Raw genomic sequence first — 22,378 nt, forward strand, 5'->3', positions numbered from 1 at the left:
TATTTAACTTTCTTTTGTATATGTGCTGTTAAAGTATGTACTTCCTTGGGGCAACAGGGAAGCTGTACTTACACTAAGCTATACAAATCACCACACACTAATTCCTAACAAACATGGGTTAGAATCTTCACCATGCCACTTAGGTGCAGGAACGTGGCCTTGGCAAAAGAAAATGTCAATCCTGATTTTTCTCAAGTATAATCTGACCCCAATTACTATTACTGATTACTATTACCATAATAAATCATAATGAGGTTTAAGTAATATATTCAGCCATCCATGCAGACAGTGAGCCAGCATTCCCTTAAAGCCAATTTAGGAGAGTTGACTGCTCCATTTTTAAGAATCTTGAAAGATTCTTGTTAAATTATGGCTACTCACCAAAGTTAAAATATACAAATATACAAATTTGTAAATATGAGTTTGAAATAAAGGTAATAAGAAAATAAAGTTCAGCATTTCTCAACTATTTTACTATTATCAATTTTCTGGAAGTTGCTGATCTCTGTCTTGTTTGTAGGGCAAAATATGACAAGTATGTTAATGATTGCCCAATTCTGAGTTTAATGCTTGTTTCTTAAAACCATCCACTGTGGAAATATGCTACACTACATAAATCTAGAAACACTATATTGGGCTCTGTGGGAGGGTGGGTGCATGTGCATTGGATGTGTGTGTGTGTGTGTGTGTGACTGTGCAATTGCCATGGTATATGAGTATCGTGTCAGAGGAACTGGTTCTCTCATTCTACCATGGCGGTCCCAGGACTGAACTCAGGTAGATAGTCTTTGTGGCAAGTACCTGTCTACTGAGTCACTTTGCTGCCCCCCCCCCAATTTTTAAACCCTGACAGTAAACTGTTGTACTTTACTTATAATCAATACAATTCCATTCTCTCGCTTCTTCCTGCCTCATTTCCTACTTTCTAGTTTTACCTTTGCCTCTCCCTATCTTCCTCATTGTCTGTCTACCTCTCATCTGTCATCTGTAATTTCTGTTTGGCTTCTCAGAGCCATTCATCTTGGTTTCCTGTTTTCCTATTAACTTTAGAAAAACAATCAATTTTTCCTAGCCTGTTAGCAACATCTCATCATAAACCACAGGGCTTCATTTGCTTTTTCTTCTTCAGACCCAAACCAGACTTTTCATTGTATGACAATGATTTTTCAAACCCAACATCTACTACCCATTTTATACCAGTATTGCATTCCTTTGCTTGATCCTTAAGAGAAAAGGAATAATGTTGCTCACATAATGCCATTTTCATACTGCCCACATCAAATGCCTAAATCTTTCCAAGATATGAATCAAGTTGTCTGGAAAACCATAGAGCATTGTTCAGGCACAGCACCATAAATAGGGAATGTTCTTCTACGTTTATATCAAAGAATTCAGACTGTCCTCAGAAACAGAGTTATTACACATGTTCTTTGAAATGATAAAATAAAGGATTTGGTACCAAGTCAAACTGTTGGCTCTTTAATGCTTCCGTGAATTAAAAAATAAAATTAAAAATATTATATATACATAATTTGACAAAAGATAATCTTGCTTCACAATATACATAGGTGTTTGGAACCAATAAGACCACAAAGCTTGGGTTTCCTCATCCATAGATCTCTTGCTGAACATATTTTTAATTTCTGATAAATATGTAAGCAAAGCATGTTTTAGGATAGAATACATGTAAATTTCTATGAATGCCTCACCAAGTTTGGGACAGGCTCTGCTCTGTGCATCGGAAATTAGGATGCTCTTTCTTACCATCCTCCGATACAATCTTCTCTTGTTCTTTCTCTGAAGCTTTCTAACTAGAAGGCTGATGGCCTATGGGAAAAAATCTCTTGGGAAAATAGCACTTCCTTCAACAATAAGCCAATTTAATCATGTAAAAGGCATCAACAAGGGTTTCTTATTGTTGTTTGAACACTTGTATAGTCTCCCACTGTAAGTTTCCCCTTGTTAGTCAAGAAAAAGTGCAACTTAGGACTTCCAGGTGCAAACTATTATTACCGACCATACAATCCAAATAAAACTTCGTTTTGCTTCTTTGTGAAGTTCCCTAGGGGTAAGGTTAGCAGTAAAGGCCACAGGGGAGTGAGAAATAAAGGCAGAGGACTTCAAACCACATATTACAAACAGAGAACAGAATCACAGAACGACACCATGACAGTAGACTCGTAGACAAGATGGACAGACAAAAGACACATGCTTGACTGCTATGCCAAGGAAAGAAGATTATAGAACAAAACCATACAGAGATGCTGGAAGAGCAGCTCTTAAGGCTGCAGGAACCCAATAGAAATAAACACAAAATGAGAACCCATGAAATTACAACTGCAAAGGAAAGTTTTCCCTACAGGTAAGACATGGAACTTGCTGGGTTAGCCAGGATGCGACATTCGGATGAAACACAAGATGGCTTCGTAACAGCTCATGCACTGGTGATGGAGGCCACAGTTAGTTGAGTACTACGAAATTGTCACAGCATGCCACACAATGATCTTGGGCTTGTCCAGAAATAAAATATAAAACACGTATCCTGCGTCTGCAATAAAATTCTTTTTATGCCATCTGAAATTCTTGGGGACGGGATTGTTTTTGTTTAAAATTTCTGAATGCCTTTCTTTTTTATTTCTTATCCCTGGCTCCTTTGTGTATTGTTTTAATCAATTACGGGGGGGGGGAGTGAAGGTGGGTAGTCTGTGCAGATATAAGGAGAAATTAACATAAGGGGGAAAGGAAGGAAATCAAAAGGAAAAATGTGAATAGAAGGAGGGAGAGGAAACATAGTATTTCATTCTTTGGTACACAACTTTCTTGGATTTTGTTGAGATTTGCTTTGCTTTGAGAAAAATATTTAAGGATGTACTGAAAGGAGTGGGGAGTCAACACAAGGATGGCAAGAAAAGATTTTGTTGCCTTTTTGATTTTTATGTCTAAATATTTCTCAGTATTTAAAAATAATGATTACAATGATTATAATTATTCATAAAATTATAGCAATGAGTTAAAAATAGCCATAATGGTCAAAATGCTTAATATGAAGTAAAACAAAATAAATTGAACCACCAAAAATTCATGCGGCACAAGATGAGGTGAAACGACAGAAAATGTTTTTTGAAATATACAAGATACATATCTATTTGTATATATATGCACAGGGATGTGCATATATGGATAGATATATCTGTATAATATTTTTCTTTCCACCCTTCCCAAGGATAACTGAATTATGGAATTACCAGTATAATAAGGATGAAGAAAATCAAACCTAATAAAAATGAGCATGCTTGGTTTATCAAGTTAACACAGGATCATGCATGTCTATGTTGGCTGATGCTGGTTAAAAGTGATAGTGTGAATTTCTGTGTAACCACATGACTGATGGCAGGGCCTATGAATCTCCCCTTAAATTAGTCTGACATCATTTATACTATATCTACATTGTATATGAAATAACAAGCATTTTGGCATAAACACACTACATTTATATATACATGCACTGTGTGCATGTACTTGGGGTTATGAGAGGAGAACAAAAACTGAATGAAAAGAAACCCACAAAAATTTTCCTTTAAAATTCACCCCCCCTTTTTAAAAATTTATACATCTGAAAGAGGATTTGCTTAATGATTCCAGCAAGCTCTTTCCTTAGCCTCCACTTGCACTGGCATTTGAAATCAGGAAGTTCTTTATTTAGGCATGAAATTCTCTCTTTCCCATGGACACCTGCATCCTGACCTTTAGATACACATTGATTCAAGGTCATCTTTCACAAATTGTCTTCAAATTAAAATTTAGCACTAATACAGTCTTGATGAATGAAAAGTTCTCTAAAGTGTCTCTAAGTCAAGGAATATGTAAGTGATTCTTAGAGTGAGTTCAACCAGAGTTGGAGGGATGCATACAATTCATTGTGTCAGAGAACTCTCCCAAATACATGGATAATATCTTTAGCAATTCTGCTCATTGTCCACACGGTTTCTAGGCTTCTGTTCTTTGCTTTTTCTTAGTCTCCTTGTTTCCATATTTGCATTTCCTATTAGACTATGAACTCCTGAGTGGTATCTGGTGTCACTTTTGTTTTCCCAACACCTACTCTAGTGTCTACATGGAGATGCTCATGAAAATGATGCCCAAATAAATGACTTGTCAAATTTTAAACAGAAGGGCTTACACTCACTGATTTTATGCGTCCCCTGTCTTCTTCAACACTCCCCTAATTCTTGGGTAATAGAGTTAAATGTACAAATATTTTTATCTATAATTCTTGATATTAAAATGTACTTAATGTGATAGAATCCATAATAGCAGTCAATTCACAGAGGATGTATTTTACATGTTTCATCTAAGAGCTATTGCTTACAAAAATTCATTAATCAATTCCTATATCTTTATTATTTAAATTTGTATTCTTCAACTTTGCAACTACTATAGAATACATTTTTATAAAATAGATTATAGCTATCACAGTTAATACTCAATGACAAGCACATTTGTGTTTTTATCCTTTGTAGGGTCTGGACTCTATTGTTCTTCACACTTTGTTAGGAAATTATGATCTTTTCCTTTTAGCTATGTTTTCCACTGTGTTTCGGCAAATAAAACCTCTAATGATTTGTAGAACTTTTAACAACTCATTATCAGGTTTTCCTATTATCAATATTTCAAGGAGGTATCTCAAACTAGATAAGATTAAGACCTTTAACTTAATCCAGTTAGAAAGCATAACTACAGTGGGCTACTGGTGTTACCCTAAGTTTCAATTGCATTTAATCTTATTTGAGTTTTACAGTGGCTAAAAAAGAGAGATGTGGAAATTAGGCCACAAATGACAAACCCAGGAATGTTAGATCCGAGGAGCACAGATATAGCTGAGAACCACTTTGGGAATAGTAATCTATCACCTAGCACCATCATCTGTTTCAACATTCTTCTCAGTCTTGAGTACCTTCTGCAGTCTGGGAAAGGAGTTTCTGACATATTGATTGATTGATTGTTTGTTTGATTGATTGATTGATTGATGGGGGATTGTTTCCTATCAACTTCCTGCCCTCTGATGGAAGTGCCAACTGAGAGTTGATCAGGTGACATTTAACTAAAGCAAAGGCGAAGAAATTAGTTACTTGACAATCAGAAAATCAAGTCTCTTGATAATGACAGAGGAATTAGGATGGCTCTTCTCTGGAGCCACAGGGATTTCTGGTCATTTCACATCTGCCTGTCAACCTGATCCACCAATACTTTTGAAAGTTAAGCCAAGTTATACAAAATCCAGGGTGGTAGTTATATCTAATGTCAAAAAAAGCCAACCCAAGGAGATATCTATTTTGATGTTATGCCTGTTATGAAGAATACCAACAGTGAAGAGGGAAAGGGAAGATATGGAAAGTTAGTTTCATGAAACCATCTGCATTTCAAAAACCCATGCCCACATTTTCATTACAAATATGATTTTATTAAAGGTTTTAATTGCATTTTGACTGTGTGACTGTGAAGGACTCCCATTTACTAGGGATGAATTGAACCCTGAGCACCTCGCCTCAACACAACTGCAGTCATGCAAGACAGGGTTTGTGTGCAAAGAAAAGTCAGAAATGTTAAATACTGACCTTTGCAGACAATACCTTAGCATTTACAGTTTAGGAGTTAAAATCCTGACTCTCACATTTAGACAGATGACAGTTAATCAAAAAGTTTTCTGGAATCATTATCATCATTATCATTATCATTTATTTTGTTTTTGTTTTTTTTTTTTTTGAGAAAGAGTTTCTCTGTGTAGCCCTGGCTATCCTGGAACTTGCTCTGTAGACCAGGTTGGCCTCAAACTCACAGAAATCCATCTGCCTCTGCCTCCAAAGTGCTGAGATTTAATGATATTTACAACACTCTAACATCATTTTAGTTTTCAAATACTCAGTTCTGAGTGCTTGGAAGAACTGAGAAAAATGCAGGGGACCAAAAAAAAAAAAAAAAAAAGGATGAATTCTCAAGACGGGCTGGGGGAAGGACTGGCAGGGGAAATAGAAATAAATCTTTTGAAATGTAGAATTTGCTATGTTAATATCTTTCTCAAAGTCATGAAATAAGAACAAAATCAACACACTTTGCTTTTTTTTTAACTGTTTAGGGGGAGGTAAAGTTAAAACTAATGAGAATATTTTCCAGCTTTTATTTGCGATTGTTAAATATATTAAAAGTGAACTTAATTCATCTGACAAACTTTAATTGGGATTTCAATTTATATTATCTTTTCTCATGTATTATGATATGTTGTACTCATTTATCTATTTTTTTCTTATTCATTTTTTGTTTTTGACTTTTCAAGGCAGGATTTCTTGGTGTAGTTCTTGGATCCTATTCTGGAACTCACTCTGTAGACCAGTCTAGACTCAAACTCACAGAGATTGACTTACCTGTGCCTCCCCAGTGCTGGGATTAAAAGCATGCATCACTACCACTACTTTTTAAACTACATTTCCAGTGAATTTGCAATTTTTAAAATATTGTCACTCAAGCTCCAAAATAAAAAAAAACAGGATGAAGTTGCTTTTAAACAGTGTGTGACTAAACCATACCAAGTTATAGTGGCCAAAAGCCAAGGTGGGTCCTGAATGTGTAAACAATTGTTTACACCTCGCTCCAAACTAGAAACATAAAATTCTCTTTCAAGTTAGAAAAAATCACTTCATGAAATCCCGTTGGCAAGTTACATGTTAGCCTGCACACATGTAGGAAGTGTGAAAGTCTCTAATTGATCTAAAGGACTCAGAGAATAATCTTTATTCATGGGTTCTGTTATAAAGGAGGTAGAAAATAATAACCCTGTTGTAAAGGATGAGAAGGAAGGGGATTTTTAAGGATGAGAGAGAGAGCACCGGGCGGTGTAGTGCTATCAAACATCAGGCCAAAAAAAAAAAAAAAGGATAAAAATTTAGAAACTGAGGTGCTAAACTAGTGTGTTTAAAATCAGAGTTTTTTATTTCTGTGTCCGCGCAGAATTGCAGATGATATGATGTGAATGTCACCATTGCAATTGGCTGCATAAGCCATGGGTGAGTCCTCCCTTGGGAGTTCAAATCCAGCCCTAGAAACTGATAGTCTTTATGAATTTATTCTCCATTGTCTTTAGAAAGCGAGAAGTCTATAGAGCGCATTCTCAGGTGACATGTAAGAAGGCCTGATATCTCTAAGCATGTAAATCTATCAGTGTCAATTACATCTCCAGGATGAACCTCCTCTTCTCCTGGATCACTAAGAACAACTCTTTTTCTCTTCTACAAAATAGGCCTCTGACATTTTTCTCTATATCCTCAAGCCACTCGCCAGCAATTAGAAATAAAATTAGAAAGAAGACATGTTCATCTTTCATGGTGAGTTACATTATTCCAGGCAGAGAGGATCAATACAAGTTTCTAGTAAGCAGTTCACTTAGCTCTTACAGAGGCAGAACTCGGACCTCAACTTTATTAATGCATTCTTTGCTGTGTTCTCTTGAAGATAACAACAATTAAAAAATTTTGTATTACTCAAAAATGTTGTCAATGAATTTCCATTCTCTGGATTTTAGTTAAATAAAATATGGAGGTGAACACTAAAGATCAAGCTAACTTAGTTTGGGGTCACTAAGGTTGGGCTGTTCAAATTCAATATCAAAAGGCACTATTATCAGTCTAGGGATCTGTGGGTCCCTTGGTTTTGAGATGTGAAAAGCACTTTACCGTCTGGTGGGAGCTATGGAAATATTTTCTGAGAGGGCATAATTAGTGGAAAGGTATCAAAGAAACTAAAAATGGCTATGCTTTTATTTTTAATGGGTTAAATGGATAGATTTGGTAAGTATTGCTCTGTTTGCAATTATCACTACTAAAAAAATAGAGAAAACCAGAGAGAGAATAATCAGATGATCCTGATTAAAATCTAGGTATCTTAAACTAGTCAGCAGGAAAACTGCTAATTGGATGTATACCATACATATATTGAGTTCTTAGCATCAAGCATACACCCAAAATACACATGTGCCCTCAACCAAATTTGTGGAATTGCATTAAATTGGAGAATTGGCTTTTGTAGCAAGGAATATTTCTCTACCTTATGACTATTAACTTTTGAAAAGCATTAGAACAGAAAAACTAGAAGATAGTGATGCATCATGTTGTGCCTAAATCATCAGCATTATATAGCAAGTAAATGAAATAAATTAATTTTACATAAAACTTTGGTGCCCAAGTTTATTTCCAAGTCACTTAAAGAGCATCTGATGAATAATGTCACATTAACTTTCCTTTCATAGAGCAAAATTCCCTAAGGGACAAATTATATTATAGAATGGTAAAACCAAATTATGTGTGTATACCTTTAAGTTATTAAGGAAAAAAGGCCACAGAACTTCCTGAATCCAGAGCCACTTGCAAGAAACCAAGCAGTCAGCATTTACCAAAATCAGAACTGTGCTTAATCATTTTGGGGTAAGAAATTGAAGTTTTAAATCTTTGATACATTACTTTTTCATGAAGCATAAATTTCTCCATAATTACAAAGAGAAAATATACAGTGGCTTGTCTTTTTTAAAAAGTTGAAAAGTTGAAAAGATAAATAAAGCAACCCAAAGATCAAGTGAAAATTTTCTTTTAGCCTTTGTAGAAATAAGACGAGGCTTTTACTTTTATTAAACATACACAGAAATTCGATGATATCTGTTCTCTATTATATACATATAAATGTTTAGCTTACAGTAAATCTAAAAACAGACAACTTGGGAAAGTTGAGAGGAGAGAATCAGGGATGGCAGTTACGTGCTGGACATTATATTATATATAGCTCACTATACAGGAGTATCAGATAATATCAAAATGTATCTGTGTTCAAATGGGGAACACATTGAGACTGCCAATGCCAAAGTCAGCTTTACTTCAGCAGGTGATACATTTTGAAGCATCACAGCTGTTGACATGGCATAGTTTGATACCAATTTTGTATTTCTTATACTATATCACTTCACGAATTCTCTAGACATTTAATGAACAAAATTAGTATAAATGTAATACCATGTTAACTGCTGCTGAAATCCCATGGAAAATAATTTAGGTTATGTATTTATTTAAGCCACTTGTGATCAGAACGAGTCTTATACACACCAAATTTTTGCCTCCATGCTATGTATATGGCTTAAAAAACAAAAGTCTTATTCAAGTGGAGTCTTTTCATGGTCTTTGCCCCTGTCAATCTCATAGTTGCCATTGGCGACTGAATATTTGTGTAGTGATTTCAGTGCATAATCTGGGAATGCAAATGTGCAAAGTCAGGGTGTATATTGTTCATTTTTCTAGGTATCAAAAACTTAAATTTCCCTGAGCTTTAATTGCTCTTTCCATGGGATTTGATGCTTTTGTTGGTAAATTAATATTTATATATGTATACAGATACATATATAGATATAGGAAATGCACACACATTAACACACTATAATATATATTTATATATAGAGCACATGTATAATCACATATATGTATGTATTGGGGATTTTGCAAATGAAAATAGAAGCAAGCAAAACAAGACTGACCTGACCTACCTGTACTTGGTTCACATTCGACAAAGTCTTCGTCATCACTTGAACATTCAGCAGATGAAACAAGATCATCTGATGTTGGCTATTGTTGTTAACACAAAAGGGAGGGGCAGAGGGAAGAGAGAAAACAGAGGCAGATAAAGAAACTGATATATAAGTACATTAAATCTTTTTTTTATTGCCACCTCTCCTTGCTACTGACTTTTCTCTGGTCAGTATTATCTGTATGGTTCCCCTATAAAGCTGCAGCCATCAATACAGCTGCAGAGATTCAAGGCTATTCTACTTCATAAGATCACACAGTGCTGTCTACTTTGATTTCTGGATGAAGAATAAGAAGGACAGGAATTGCAGTGAATGGCCTTTGGAAGGACCCAGCCAACACTACATTCGCCATGCTTTGAAAGGGATTGAGTGCACATGGCACATGGTCTCATGTGCACTGTTGGGGGGCTGTGAATCTATAGGCAGTATAATTAATGAACACTGTGCAATGCTATTCATTCAGTACAGCATAATAGCTTCTCTTGCTTGAAGCAATTCCTTTTCATAATTGCTGCAATTAACTGAATTAGTAATGTGGACCAGCAGAGTGATACTTTTCAACAGCTCCTGGACAAGGGTAAGGCACTGGCTGAAGAGAGCAGAACAAATTCTCACCACAACACTAGTTCAACTTGAAATCATTTATTTTTTCAATCATGTAGAAACTTCCCAATGCTATATAATTTGTTAGAGGAAAATCACAGGACTGTTCATTGGCTGGAGATTGGACCCATGACACATAGTTGGTGAGAATAAGTAATATGCATAACACAAGTTACAAGTGTAACAAATACTAATGGAAGAATGATGAGGGATTAAATGGCTTACACACTAAACTGCAAACTCATTTTGGTCATTATATATAGAAATACCCAGTGAATTGTAGGTATTTAGGAAATACTCATTTCTTTTCTTAATGTCAGAAAGCATTGAATGAGTTTCTCAGTTTATTACTCGCAACCCATTGATGTCTGGATCCACAGTCAAGAAGAAAAGGTAATAAAGAAATGTCTTCTTTGTCTTTTGAAGAAGTATTATTAGCAAGTTGCTATGATTGATATTTATGCATTTTCATTAAACAGAACTGCCCAATCTGTCCATTGGAACAGAGAAATTATGTTCAAAAAGACAGAGGTCAGAGAGATTAGTTGACTTGCTGAGGGACACACAGATAGTAAGGATCAAAGTGATGACTTCCAAGATACATTGTAACTATGTTTGTGGCACATCTCAGCACTTTCTATACTCTGTCTTATAGATAGGGTAATTTCAATTGTGATACCCCCATGCCTCAGGACACGACTTCATTTGGACATACTTCAGTCCAGGTGAAATCATTAGGGTGGCTCTGAATACAGTAGGATTGGTGTCTCTCTAAAAAGAGGAATTTGGAGCAGGGATATAGAGAGGGAGGAGTCTTCATAGAAATGCAGAATAGAGATGGGCTCACGAGTCAGTGAGCAAGGTCACTGGGAGAATCTTTTTGCTGACACCTTGGCTTCAGACTACCAGCCTTCAGAATTCTGTGGGAATATATTTCTACTGTTTGAGTCCTTCAGTCTGCAGTACCTTGTTACCTCAGCCCTCACAGACAAGCTTCCATGACAACTCAGATGGTTAGTGTTTCCAAAGGGTGCCCTCTTTTTAAGTACACATATCAATTGGAGGATGTTCAGAAACGGAAAAAAGAATAACCAGAGGAAAAAGAACACATAGGGTAACTCATCTCACTTCCCCACACTACAAAACCTTCTTCTAAATCTGAAAGGAACATATTCTATCCCTGTTGCATCTGAAAGTTAGAAGATGAGCAATTTGAAATGACCTCCTCCCTAATTATGTGCTACTAAACTGTACTGTGACAGCAGCTGTAACCAGGCAAATTATTCATCATGTCAGAAAAATAATACTCCCTTAATGCATGTTTCTCTAAGGGTACCTAAATCAATTCTACTTCCCACTGTTTATGGAAAGGGAGTGATGAGGAAATACATTTAACTGTTTGGGCAGAGAAAACAACTAGCTTAAGCCAGTGGGGTGTGCTTTACTGATATAGCTAGATATAGGCTCATTATTGATATGTAGGGAGCAGAACTATGGACTTCTATCTTTAAATAAAATGCAGTATCCCTCCGTGTGTTTGTGTGTGTGTGTGTGTGTGTGTATGTGTGTGTGGTATATTTTTCCATAAACACAATCATCTTCTTTTGACAACTGAGAATAGTTAAAACTCACATGAAGAAATAGGCATCCAAACTTTCAAGACTCATGACTGTTAAGCATTTAGTGTTTGTTCTGTCCAGGCTTCATATTTAGTGATTAACACATATTAAAACTCTTTTAAGATTCTTAATAATCAAGGGAATTGACATTTGTGATGACATCTGCTATGTTTCCACCTACCATCCACAATTCTCATACAGTAATAGTGCAGTAAGAGATGTTTCTACTTGCACAATTATCTGGAAATACCCACCAAACTTTCTTCCATGTTATTCAGGTTTTTGTTTTTTTCTCACAGTGACTATAGTCATTTGAAAGAGTCTCCCTGTAGGTTTTGCCCTCAGAAGGTGGCACTGTTTGTGGTAGGGTACTGAACATTTAGGAGGTGTAAGCTTACTGATGAAAGAAAAGCCACAGTTTTCAGGTTTTATAATCAGCCCCTTCTAACTTCCTGGTTTCTCCCTGCTTCCTTGGTGCAGACAAAATATGATAATCCAGCCTCCAGCTACTGCTAACGTGCCATGGCTTTCTGCCTTTTCTGTACTCTTATTTATTGTAACTGTAAGCCAAAAATAAACTCTTTATAATACAAAGACCATCGACCATACTTTAAAGTGACTAAGCATAATGTACTTATAACCTGTGTGTATTTGTTTATGATGTTCCAAGAAAAATAAAATAGTCACAACTCTACAACCTAAGTAGTTTTGATAGTGTCAGGCTACTCATTTCTGTATATATTTTTATTCCAGATGATTTCTTTTCTCATTCGTTCACCCACTGATGAGTTCATTCATCTGGTACTTTCAGTATTTATTACACATCTATGAATGAGGCACAGTAACAGTGATGAAGAATCAAATGAGAAATGAAGTAGCTCATCTGCTCTGGAAATTCAGTCCTCTGATGAGACAGTTAAGTACACAGGCAAACTCAACATGGTAAGCTGAATGTTGTGACAAGAGTTAACATAAGTCGCCAAGGGAGCAAATAGCAGGAGACTAGGTATATCTTTCAGATAGAAGGGAAAGAGAAAACAAGCCCTTAGGGACAGATTGGAAAGGAACAGTACAAATCCAGTATGGGAGGCTGAAGACGGAGAAAGGCATTTCAGGTAACATCAACAGTATGTGTTAAGGGTCAGTAGTATGAAATAACTTCATTTATTTGCACATCTCTAGGTAGGGGAAGAAAAGATTGTTTGGAATGACAAAACGACAGCAACCTGAATGATCATGGTTATCACAGAAAGTTCAGCTAACAAGCATGGATTTAATACCCTGCCCCATCAGACTCCTCTCCTCCCCCCCTTACATCTCATCAGTATCACTCACCACATTCTTTTGGAAGCTGACATCTATGATTTTGCAACAAGGTCCCTGGGAACGACAGCCACAGCTCTGCTGGTGTAGATTAAATATCATACTTGGTTTTCTCTCAAGGAGTAAAATAATTCCTTTGCCCTTATATATTAACCATGTTCTACATCAATAGTAATTCCCATTACTCTATTTTAAAATAAATGTTTCATGTGTTTAATTCACATATTGGAATTATTCCCTTCTGTACTAGATTTCATAAAACTAAAGATACGCATTATAATAACTTTCAATAAAATACGTCTGTGGCAAGGATCTTCTTTATTCCTTTCCCAAAAGTTTTTTTTTTGCGCTTGCATATTTTCTCTACCAGTGCTTATTAAAGTTATCCTAAAGTAAAATTGGGGTTGAAGAAAGCCCAAAACTCTGCCCAGGTAAATTTATAGATGTTTTTACCTTCCAATTCACTCAGTTTCATAAACCTGAGCTCTCAATTTACTTCTGTGAGTTATTGTTTCAATAATCACCTATGCCTAATTATTTATTCTGCAAGGCTCTGCTCTATCTCAGCAGAGATATATTTATACCATTCTCTATTATCATCAACTATTTGTCAGACCTAGAAGCGTCTAATGTTATAATCAAGGTGATCCATGACACTATCACCATGTGCACTCTCCTGACTGTCCAACTGTCTTTTGTGACTTGAAATTCTGTTAGCCCTTTATCTTATACCAGCACAAGGCTATTCATTTAGGGGACAGTCAACTTTCTCCTCCCAATTCCTTGGAAGCACGATTATTTGATTGAGATTAAGTGTGGTATAAAACAAGTCCTGCCACAGAACGTCTTTATGAAATTATAAATAACACACTCAGGAATGATGTTCTCCATTCTTCCAGTGAAAAAGGAAAAGAGAAAGGCCCATAAATATCCCAAAGTCCCAGGAAAACAGCCATATATTTCAGCAGCTGCTCCATACTAAACAGAATTAAATTCTTTCAAACACTTGTGGCTTAGGCATTTTTCCTCTATACTTCTATTCTGAGAATAAGAATTGGAACTTGAAGTCTCTCACAGTTGGAAAGGGAGGAGTTCTATGCACCTCCATTAAGAACATTCATTCTGTATTTAAATAACAGACACTGGAGTTACTTTCCAATTACCAACAGCCTAGTAGCACTAGGCAAACTATGACTTCAAAGAAGATTACAAAAACTAGAGCACTTTGTGTTTACAGAGTAACATTGTGTTCACTCGTTTTTTGCCATCTTGCACTCTTGTGTTTGATTAATGTCAACATGCACACACCCCTCGATGATTTTTATATTAAATCATAGGGTTTCAAAAAATCCTAAAGCTTGGGAAGCTAAAAATTATTACTTTTTTGTTTACCTCTTCTCTTCTACCCTCATAACTCAAGTCCAATAAAGAAACAAGGTCAGAATATAGCAAGATAGATGAATGCACTACCTATCCTCTTCTTATATTCTGATTGAGCATGCTCTGTGCAGTCTTCCTCAATAGAAGGGGCTGATATTTTTTATGACAATATGAAACATAAATAACTTTAGCTTGCCATACTCAGATATGGAGGATAGGGAGCACAGAATGAGGCAGGCATAAGTGATGGAGCTCAAGAGATAATGTTGCAGTCTAGTGAAGCGGCTACCTCAAGTGACCCTTGCTTCTTTCTTCTATATATCTAAGTGTCTGGGCTGCAGCAGTGTATTGTGAATTTTCACTCTCTCTGCCACGCTATTGTTCTTTTCATTATATCACTTTCTCTCCTCTCTTGGCCAAGAATGAATTGCCAAGTAAAATATGACTAGATGCATATCTTGGTTAGTATATTTGTGCAATAAGAAAACTTTAAGGAGCTTAAAGATACTACATTCAGTCTAAACCAATCTCTTTACTCAGAGATCCCAGTTAAAAGCAAAACATAGTCTGTATTGGTTATTTTATTTATGTCAGTGTATATTTACTTAATCATTTATGTCTACCACAAATGTTACTAATTGCTTATGATGTGATATGATAATTACTGTGCTGGGAATTGTCCAGGCTCAGTCTTTGGCCTTATGGGTTTTACAAATCTTTGAACTGGAGCTAGGAAAAAATAAATTCCACTGATGGGTTGTAGCCCTAGGAGAGATACGTTAAAACTTTATGATTGATATGGAATTCTTTGTGTAATAAATATTTACTCCTTCTTGTCACTAAAAACGTCAGAGTATACAAGAATTCAAGAAAATTCTGCTTCCCTAAAAATTCTTCCCACCTTCATTTATCTTCTTTTCCATAAGGCACAGAGTGAAATGGGATAAAGGATGACAAGACTTGTAATAACTTTTGCTAACGAATTAGCCTTTGAGGAAATCCCTTCGCAAATTGCAGATTTAATTAATGGCAGACAAGCCAAGCAGAGCTGAACTATATATTGGGCTAAAGATTTGGAGTCTTTTATGCTATGATCGAGGTCTTGGGAGGTGATATAAGTAGGCATGTTGGCTTGGTGTTCAGTTTCTTTTTCACTATACTTTCAAGATTTCTCTTCCGTCTGCTCACAAAGGAAAGGTAGATCAAGACAGGGGGAATGGAAGAAGAGAGTATGTGGAAAGGAGATTAATCTATCTGTTGTCTGATGCAGCCTGACAGAGGGAAAGGAGTATTGAACCACAGAAGATTAACCAAACTTCAATGTACCCTCCCCAAAGTGGAGGAATGTAATGCTACATGGTATTCCACTGATAAGCAAATCCTTCTAAATCCTTTCAGTTTATTTCTTGGCCTGGAGAAATTACATATTATTTAGGAGACAGAAAAAAATAACAGTAAGAAAAGAAAAGAAAATAACCCACCCATTCTACACCCTCACTAAGAATCTAGATGGGGTCCTAGTTATTATGCACACAAAAAGTTTCATCAGTGATGGCTTTTTCTCCCACCCTAGAGAATTGTTATTCAGAAAAGGTTGGCTGTATGTATGTCCATTGTAAACTTTCTGTTTCCATCACAGTTGTTGAATACTTAGGACTCAACCATTATAACAAGTGTCAAATTTTTGTTGATTCTCCAAATAACTGATACGTTTTAATTTCTTTCCTTCTGCCTTTCTCTTAAAGATAGAATTTCCTTCAGAGTTTGGCTTTATGCCATTATTACTAAAATCAAGGCTCTGTTTGTAGTAGAGGATTAAAGAGGACAGGCATTATTGTGACTGGAAGTAAATATGTAGGTACCAGTTAGTGTGTATTTTGAAGCCATGCACATATGCTTTCATCATGGATAACACTATTGTTTCTTGGACAAAAATGTTGATAGCATGTATGGGTCCATTAAGTTCTGATTCCACCATTCAGGAGAGAAGAGATATATGAATATATAAAGATAATGTTTTCATGTGAGGTGCTCTTTCTTTTGGCCCTCTCTCTGTCTTGGAGCCTGACATCTGACATTACAATCCAGAGAGGGAGGGAGGGAGAGGGAGGGAGGGAAAGGGAGGGAGAGGGAGGGAGGGAGGGGAAAGGGGAGGGAGGGAGAGGAGAGGGGAGGGAGGGAAGGAGGGGAGAGAGGAGGGAGGAAGGGTGGGAGGGAGGGAAGGGATGAGGGAGGGAGGGAGGGAGGGGAGAGGGGAGGGAGGAAGGGAGGGAGGGAGGGAGAGAGAGAGAGAACTTTTTTTCTTACACGGGAAAGCACAGCTTAGAGATCTTCATAAGACAAACATAATGGAGACACAGTGTGATGAATAGAGTAAGGACAGTCCTGGATGGGGTGACAGGATAGATCCTCATCAGTAACTGAATACATGTAAGAAGGTCCCTTTAGGATGATCATTGGATGTAGCAGTTACCTTAGGTTTTGGTTTCATGAGGAACTTAGATAAATGAAATGATCCGGAGAAAAGGGGTAAAGAAACAGTAAAATTATTAGGAATTAAAAATAGCCAAATTTTAAATTCATGCATGGTAAATCATTCTTATTATAATGACCACGCCGGGCTCATCAAGTTCTATCAGATCAGATCATTCAGAAAAGAAAAGGTAACAGACAGCCACCTTAGAAAAATGGTAATGGCTGAGTTTCACACCCAGCAAAAAGAAAGTAAAACAACTGGGCACTCACGAAGATGCCACACAAACACACAATGGGAATGTATACTAGCACAGCATAGAAATCAATGTGTGAAACAGCAACATTATTCACAACAGGCAAGTGCAACGAATTGAATAATTGATTGTAATGCAAAGGATGAAAATTCAAGGTGCACCTTGCTTTATAATTGGAAATAATTTCTCTACTTGGTCATTTCAAGGAAAGTAAAAGCTAGATAAAAAAATAAACAAGGGTAAACAAACCAAATGAAGATAAGGGACACTGTCAGTAGTTAAAGTAAGGTTTGGACACTTGAAACTGAACTTGATAAGCTACTGAAAGAGTGAGAGGTACTCTGCAACCAGTGACTTCGAGTCACAACAGTGGGGGGAGTATGAGGGTCAACTGAAACACAGTACATGAAGCTAGTGAGATGGGAACTGCTACAAAGGTTAGAAGGTTATCCTCGCTCTGAAAGTGAATGCCTAGAGTTACTATAGAGTGACTATGTCAAGAAGAGTGTGCAAAGCTCCCTCAAACACTAGAGAGTCAAGTCCTTTAGCACTATTTACAGAGTGAAAATCAAGTTACGGAATGTCTTCAAGCACTGTTAAGTAAGAAATTCCTGAACCCAGATAGGCTCACTTACTCTCCAAGTGTGTCTGCCTCATTCCCAGTCTACAGTATAAAACTGGTAAGCTTTTCATTGACACCAATTCAAAAGAATTCACGGAGTCAACACAACCATGCTGGAGAGGTGACTCTAATGGTGAAATTCTTCCTACATAAGTCTGAGTACCTGAGTTTGTTCCCCAACACCCACACAAGAAAGCCCAATGTGGTGGGGACCACCTATAACCCTAGCCTTGGGCTCTCAGAGAAGGGTGTCTGAGGCTTACAGCTAAACCAGTCTAGCCAAACAGGTAAGTTCTAGATCCAATGAGAAAGCATGCCTCAAAAAAGGTAGAAGTTAACTGAGAAAAATAATATTACCCCCAAATTTCACAAGTTTCTGTATACATGTTTTACACCTGTGTGCACATATGCAATACACAAGCATACACTCTAGGGCATGTATACATGTTCATATATAGCCACAACACATACCAAGAAAATAGAGCCTAATTTCCATGTAGAGTGGGAAATTATTTATTTCTCTTTTCTGATGGAAAGTGGGATAAGCAATTTTTCTCATTATAGTTTATATATAACAACATTCTTGTCAAAGTAGGTTTACGGAATACAGTGGATATTGAGACAGAAATAAGGGCTCTGTGTTCATAATGTCCCTCCACTTTAATATTCTTTGTGTCTTGACATACTTGACCATTTGGGTTTTGTAATTAGAATTCAATGGGACAATGGAGCACATATGCAAGCAAAGGAACATGCAACATGTATACCCACCTATGTCCCTTGCCATCTCCTCAGCATGCAATCTTCCAAAAGTTTCATGAACATGCAATTCTGAGGACATGTCAAGCATGACAGCTCTCTGGGTTAAGTCTCTATTGCTGTGAGGAGAGACAGCATGACTAAGGCAACTTATTAAAGAAATTGGGGGTGGAGAGGGCAGTTCCAGTGGGGAGTTGAGTACATGATCACTGTGGAAGGGAACATGGTATCAGCTAGGCAGACATGCCTCTGAAGTAGTAGGTGAAATCTTACATGTTGAGACAAAACCATAAGGCAGAGAGGTGCAGGTACTAACTGCGAATGGCATAGGCTTTTGAAAACTCAGAGCCCGCATCCCAGTGACATACATCTTCCACCAAGGTCACATATCCTAACCCTTCCCGAACAGTTCTACCAACCGAGGACCAAGCATTCAAATATTTAAGCCAACAAGAGCCATTATCATTTAAACCACCACAACAGCAGTAGGAAATATCCCAATGTCTCCTTGGGAGGTTGGTACTGTCTTCTAGACAAGATTGGCTAGGGATAAGTTCCTGTTTCAATCCCTTCATAGCTTTGCATTTCCCTCATTTGGACTCCTACAACATACAACATGTGTGCATACAACAGTGGTGTAACCTTACCACTTTCTTTCTTTTCCCGGTGCTCTAATGAGCACACCGAAACTAATGGGTAAGGAGAAAAAAAAGGGAAGATAGGGCAATCCAGAGACTTTTGTTCTTTGTCTTACTTTACTTCTCAATAAGCTGAAGGGAGTCTGTTTATCAGATATCTCTGATGAAAATGAGGAATGAAAGCAGAAAAGCTAGTTGGGGACAGCAAATCTACCCTTCTGCTTAATAAGTGAGTATTTGTCTGTAAGCTATGCAATAAGAATACTGGGCTTCTTGTTTTACATTTGAGTTGGATGCTCTTAAAACAGTTTTTAAAAAACTCATATCACATAAAATGGTAACATCTGTGCTAATGACTTAATATTTTCATTTTTGTTTCCCTAAAAAAATCACTCAGCAGATCTGGACAGGGGTAGCTCAGTGGTAGTGTATTTGCCTATCACGTACAACATCCCTGGTTTGCCTCTAGCATTCATTACATCTCACCCTAAATGTGATTAAATAGCAAATAGAAACGCGATGATGAGACAATGGGGAAAGACTGCCAGCAAACGTTGCAATCTAGCGATTTAACAATACATTTCCTCCTACCTTTTGAACAAGGCGATCCTTGCTTTTCTTTTGAGACCATTTCCACAAGGTATGTAGATACCCTGGAGAACAGGTCAGCAAAATGGATTTCAACAGGCCCAAAGAATGTGACATGGTTTTCAGAATCTCAAATTATGACAAATAGCCTATGGTCCTGAATCTGAGTCCCTTGTGCTTCAAACCTTGACCAGCTTAATTCTCTGAATTACTTTGTGGGGAACACAACACCTTTCTCCCCTGCTGGGGCTCCTCTAATTCTTAGGCCTCCACCCCAACTCCTCTCATTCCCTGCTTCAGTAACAATGTTTCAGAGGGAGTCCTATTAGACCGTGACTCCAGGAACTCCTACTGCTGCCAAGTTCTGAGACGCTTCATCCTAAACAAGCACTTTAAATCAAATGATGGTCAAACAATTTTCTGAAAAATGTCTTCATTCGTAGATGGGTGGCCAAACAAGAATGAACACCCATTTCAAGCAAAAGAAGGAACTTTACTAGCACTGGTGCTGAGACAAACACCCTTCTGAGAACTGGTTGAGTGGGCAGTGGGAGGTGGGTTGCCTTTTTATGACATCCTCTTGGAAAGTGAAAATCAAGTCTGCAGAGTCATTATTATCATCAAAAACTGTGCCAAGAAATATTTTAGTTTATATTCTACCTCTTCAAAAGAAATCAATGTGTCATCTGCTGTCCTCCTTTTAAATATAAGTACCTCTATTTTGCTTTTCTCTATTTTCCCCTTGTCTTCTAAACAGAAGAGGGAAATGTGTTTTGTTTGTATATATATATATTGATTCAGTCACTCTGAGGAAAAATAAAGAACTGAATACAGTACGGCAGCTTTAATGACCGTCTTTCAGGAATAAAGATTACTAAGCAACCCAGTCTCGTTCTAGGTGATTGGAAGTAAACAGAAATCAATAAGAGAGGATTACTGGACAATAAACACAAGCAGCCACATTCATAATTTAAGAAGCATTTTCCCATGCATTCATTACTGAAGAATTCACCCTGGTCCTCGTCTATTTTTACAGTAGTGTGGATTTCCTCCCAGCATGCAATCTTTTTCTTTCTTTCCTAGAATATCTTTGAGACATTCTAATGACAGACTCTCTGGCATATACCAAAAGACTCCTAGACTCCTCAGGTTGCTCAGAGGAGCCAAAGGGCAAATGAAACCAAACAGGGAAACTTAGGTCCTCCCCACACCACCCCAGATATGCATTAAGCAAAATACCAGAAAAGATGATGGGCACTGAGCCAAAGAGAATGAGGTTGGATCTGATGTGACATGGTCCTGACCTTCAGTGTAGCAGAGAAGGTAAACATTATAGACATTGTCAATTTAACGTCCATTCTTCTCTCCCGACTTCCAACAACTGGTATGTGACCAACTTAAGCATGTTTGTTTTGCAACTAGAAGTGGTCATGTGACATAAATCTGAGGAAAGAGATACATAAGGAATTCTGCCAGCTTGTTCTATTCTCATATAGGAGGGAGGCTGTAGGGACTGGTGAGATGGTGTTGTGGGTAAAGACATTTGCTACCATCCTGATGACTTGAGTTTTATTCCTGGATCCATATGTTGGAGGAAGAGTACTGACTCCAAAACAATATTCTCTAACCTTCACTTACATGGGATAGCATATGTATGCCTTCCCTCAAATAAATAAATAGATAAATAAATAAATAAATAAATAAGAGGGGGATTGGATAATCCACCTCCTTTCCTGTTTTACCTTGTATTTAGATTGGAGATCTGGAGGAACTACAGCTACAGGGTGTAGAAATAGTGTGAGAAAAAGACTACAGGAACCAAAGAGCTGACTCTGGTATTACCCACAATAATGTAAGTTGAACTTAATCAACCAATTCCTGCTCTGGAGACCCCAAGGTCTTGCGAAAGAAGAATATGTGTACCTTTGGCAGTCATCTCAGAGCATGTTTTCTGTGACTACAAGTTGAAGTCAGTCTATAGAGCAACAAAGAGAACACTGGGAAGCAGAGAGGATGCCAAGCCCTGCATGACTGGGCTCTGCCTCTGGTGCTCATCAGTCACCAGGAGACGCTTCAATAATTCCCAGGACTGGAACTTGGATGAAAGCCTGATGAGGAAAGTGCCACCGTGATTACAGTGCTCACCATTGTGCCAACTCTGTGGTCCAAAAGGAGTTTGGAAAGGTCCTTTGGAACTGAACAATCAGGGAAAAACATTTTTGACTGAGTAAGGCAAAGTAAGTTTGATTAAATATCCTTTAATCTGCTCCATTGGTATATTCCAGGCTGAACTGATCTCTGCTCTCCTCTTTGCTATTGTCTGTGGTCTCTACATTCTCATGGATTGCTCAAGCTTTTAAGGTCATATTTGAGTCCTCTTGTTCACTACTAGACCTCCAGACCCCAGGTCCTGCAAGGTTAATCTCTAAAAGGCTGTTCTCTATGTGTGTTTCTGTCTATCTATATGATCCTGACTGTCTCTCTCTGTGTCTCTGTGTATG

At 37.3% G+C, this 22,378-nt stretch overlaps 1 protein-coding gene across 39 annotated transcripts in view; it reads right to left on the reverse strand.

Moving 5' to 3' along the window:
• The window catches only part of Nrxn3 (neurexin 3), a 1,553,154-nt gene that overhangs the window by 42,646 nt on the left and 1,488,130 nt on the right, over positions 1-22,378 (reverse strand). For 28 of the 39 annotated variants that reach the window (XM_040743341.1, XM_040743342.1, XM_040743343.1 and 25 more), the window contains one exon: positions 9,575-9,653. In XM_040743341.1, the coding sequence (XP_040599275.1) occupies positions 9,575-9,653 (79 nt within the window). Of the gene's footprint in view, positions 1-9,565; positions 9,654-22,378 lie in introns of all 39 variants that reach the window. The other 11 variants (XM_040743340.1, XM_040743331.1, XM_040743339.1 and 8 more) reach the window with 1 other exon arrangement.

The sequence above is a fragment of the Mesocricetus auratus genome, unplaced genomic scaffold (genome assembly GCF_017639785.1).
Source record: "Mesocricetus auratus isolate SY011 unplaced genomic scaffold, BCM_Maur_2.0 Super-Scaffold_15014, whole genome shotgun sequence".
Classification (NCBI taxonomy): domain Eukaryota; kingdom Metazoa; phylum Chordata; class Mammalia; order Rodentia; family Cricetidae; genus Mesocricetus; species Mesocricetus auratus.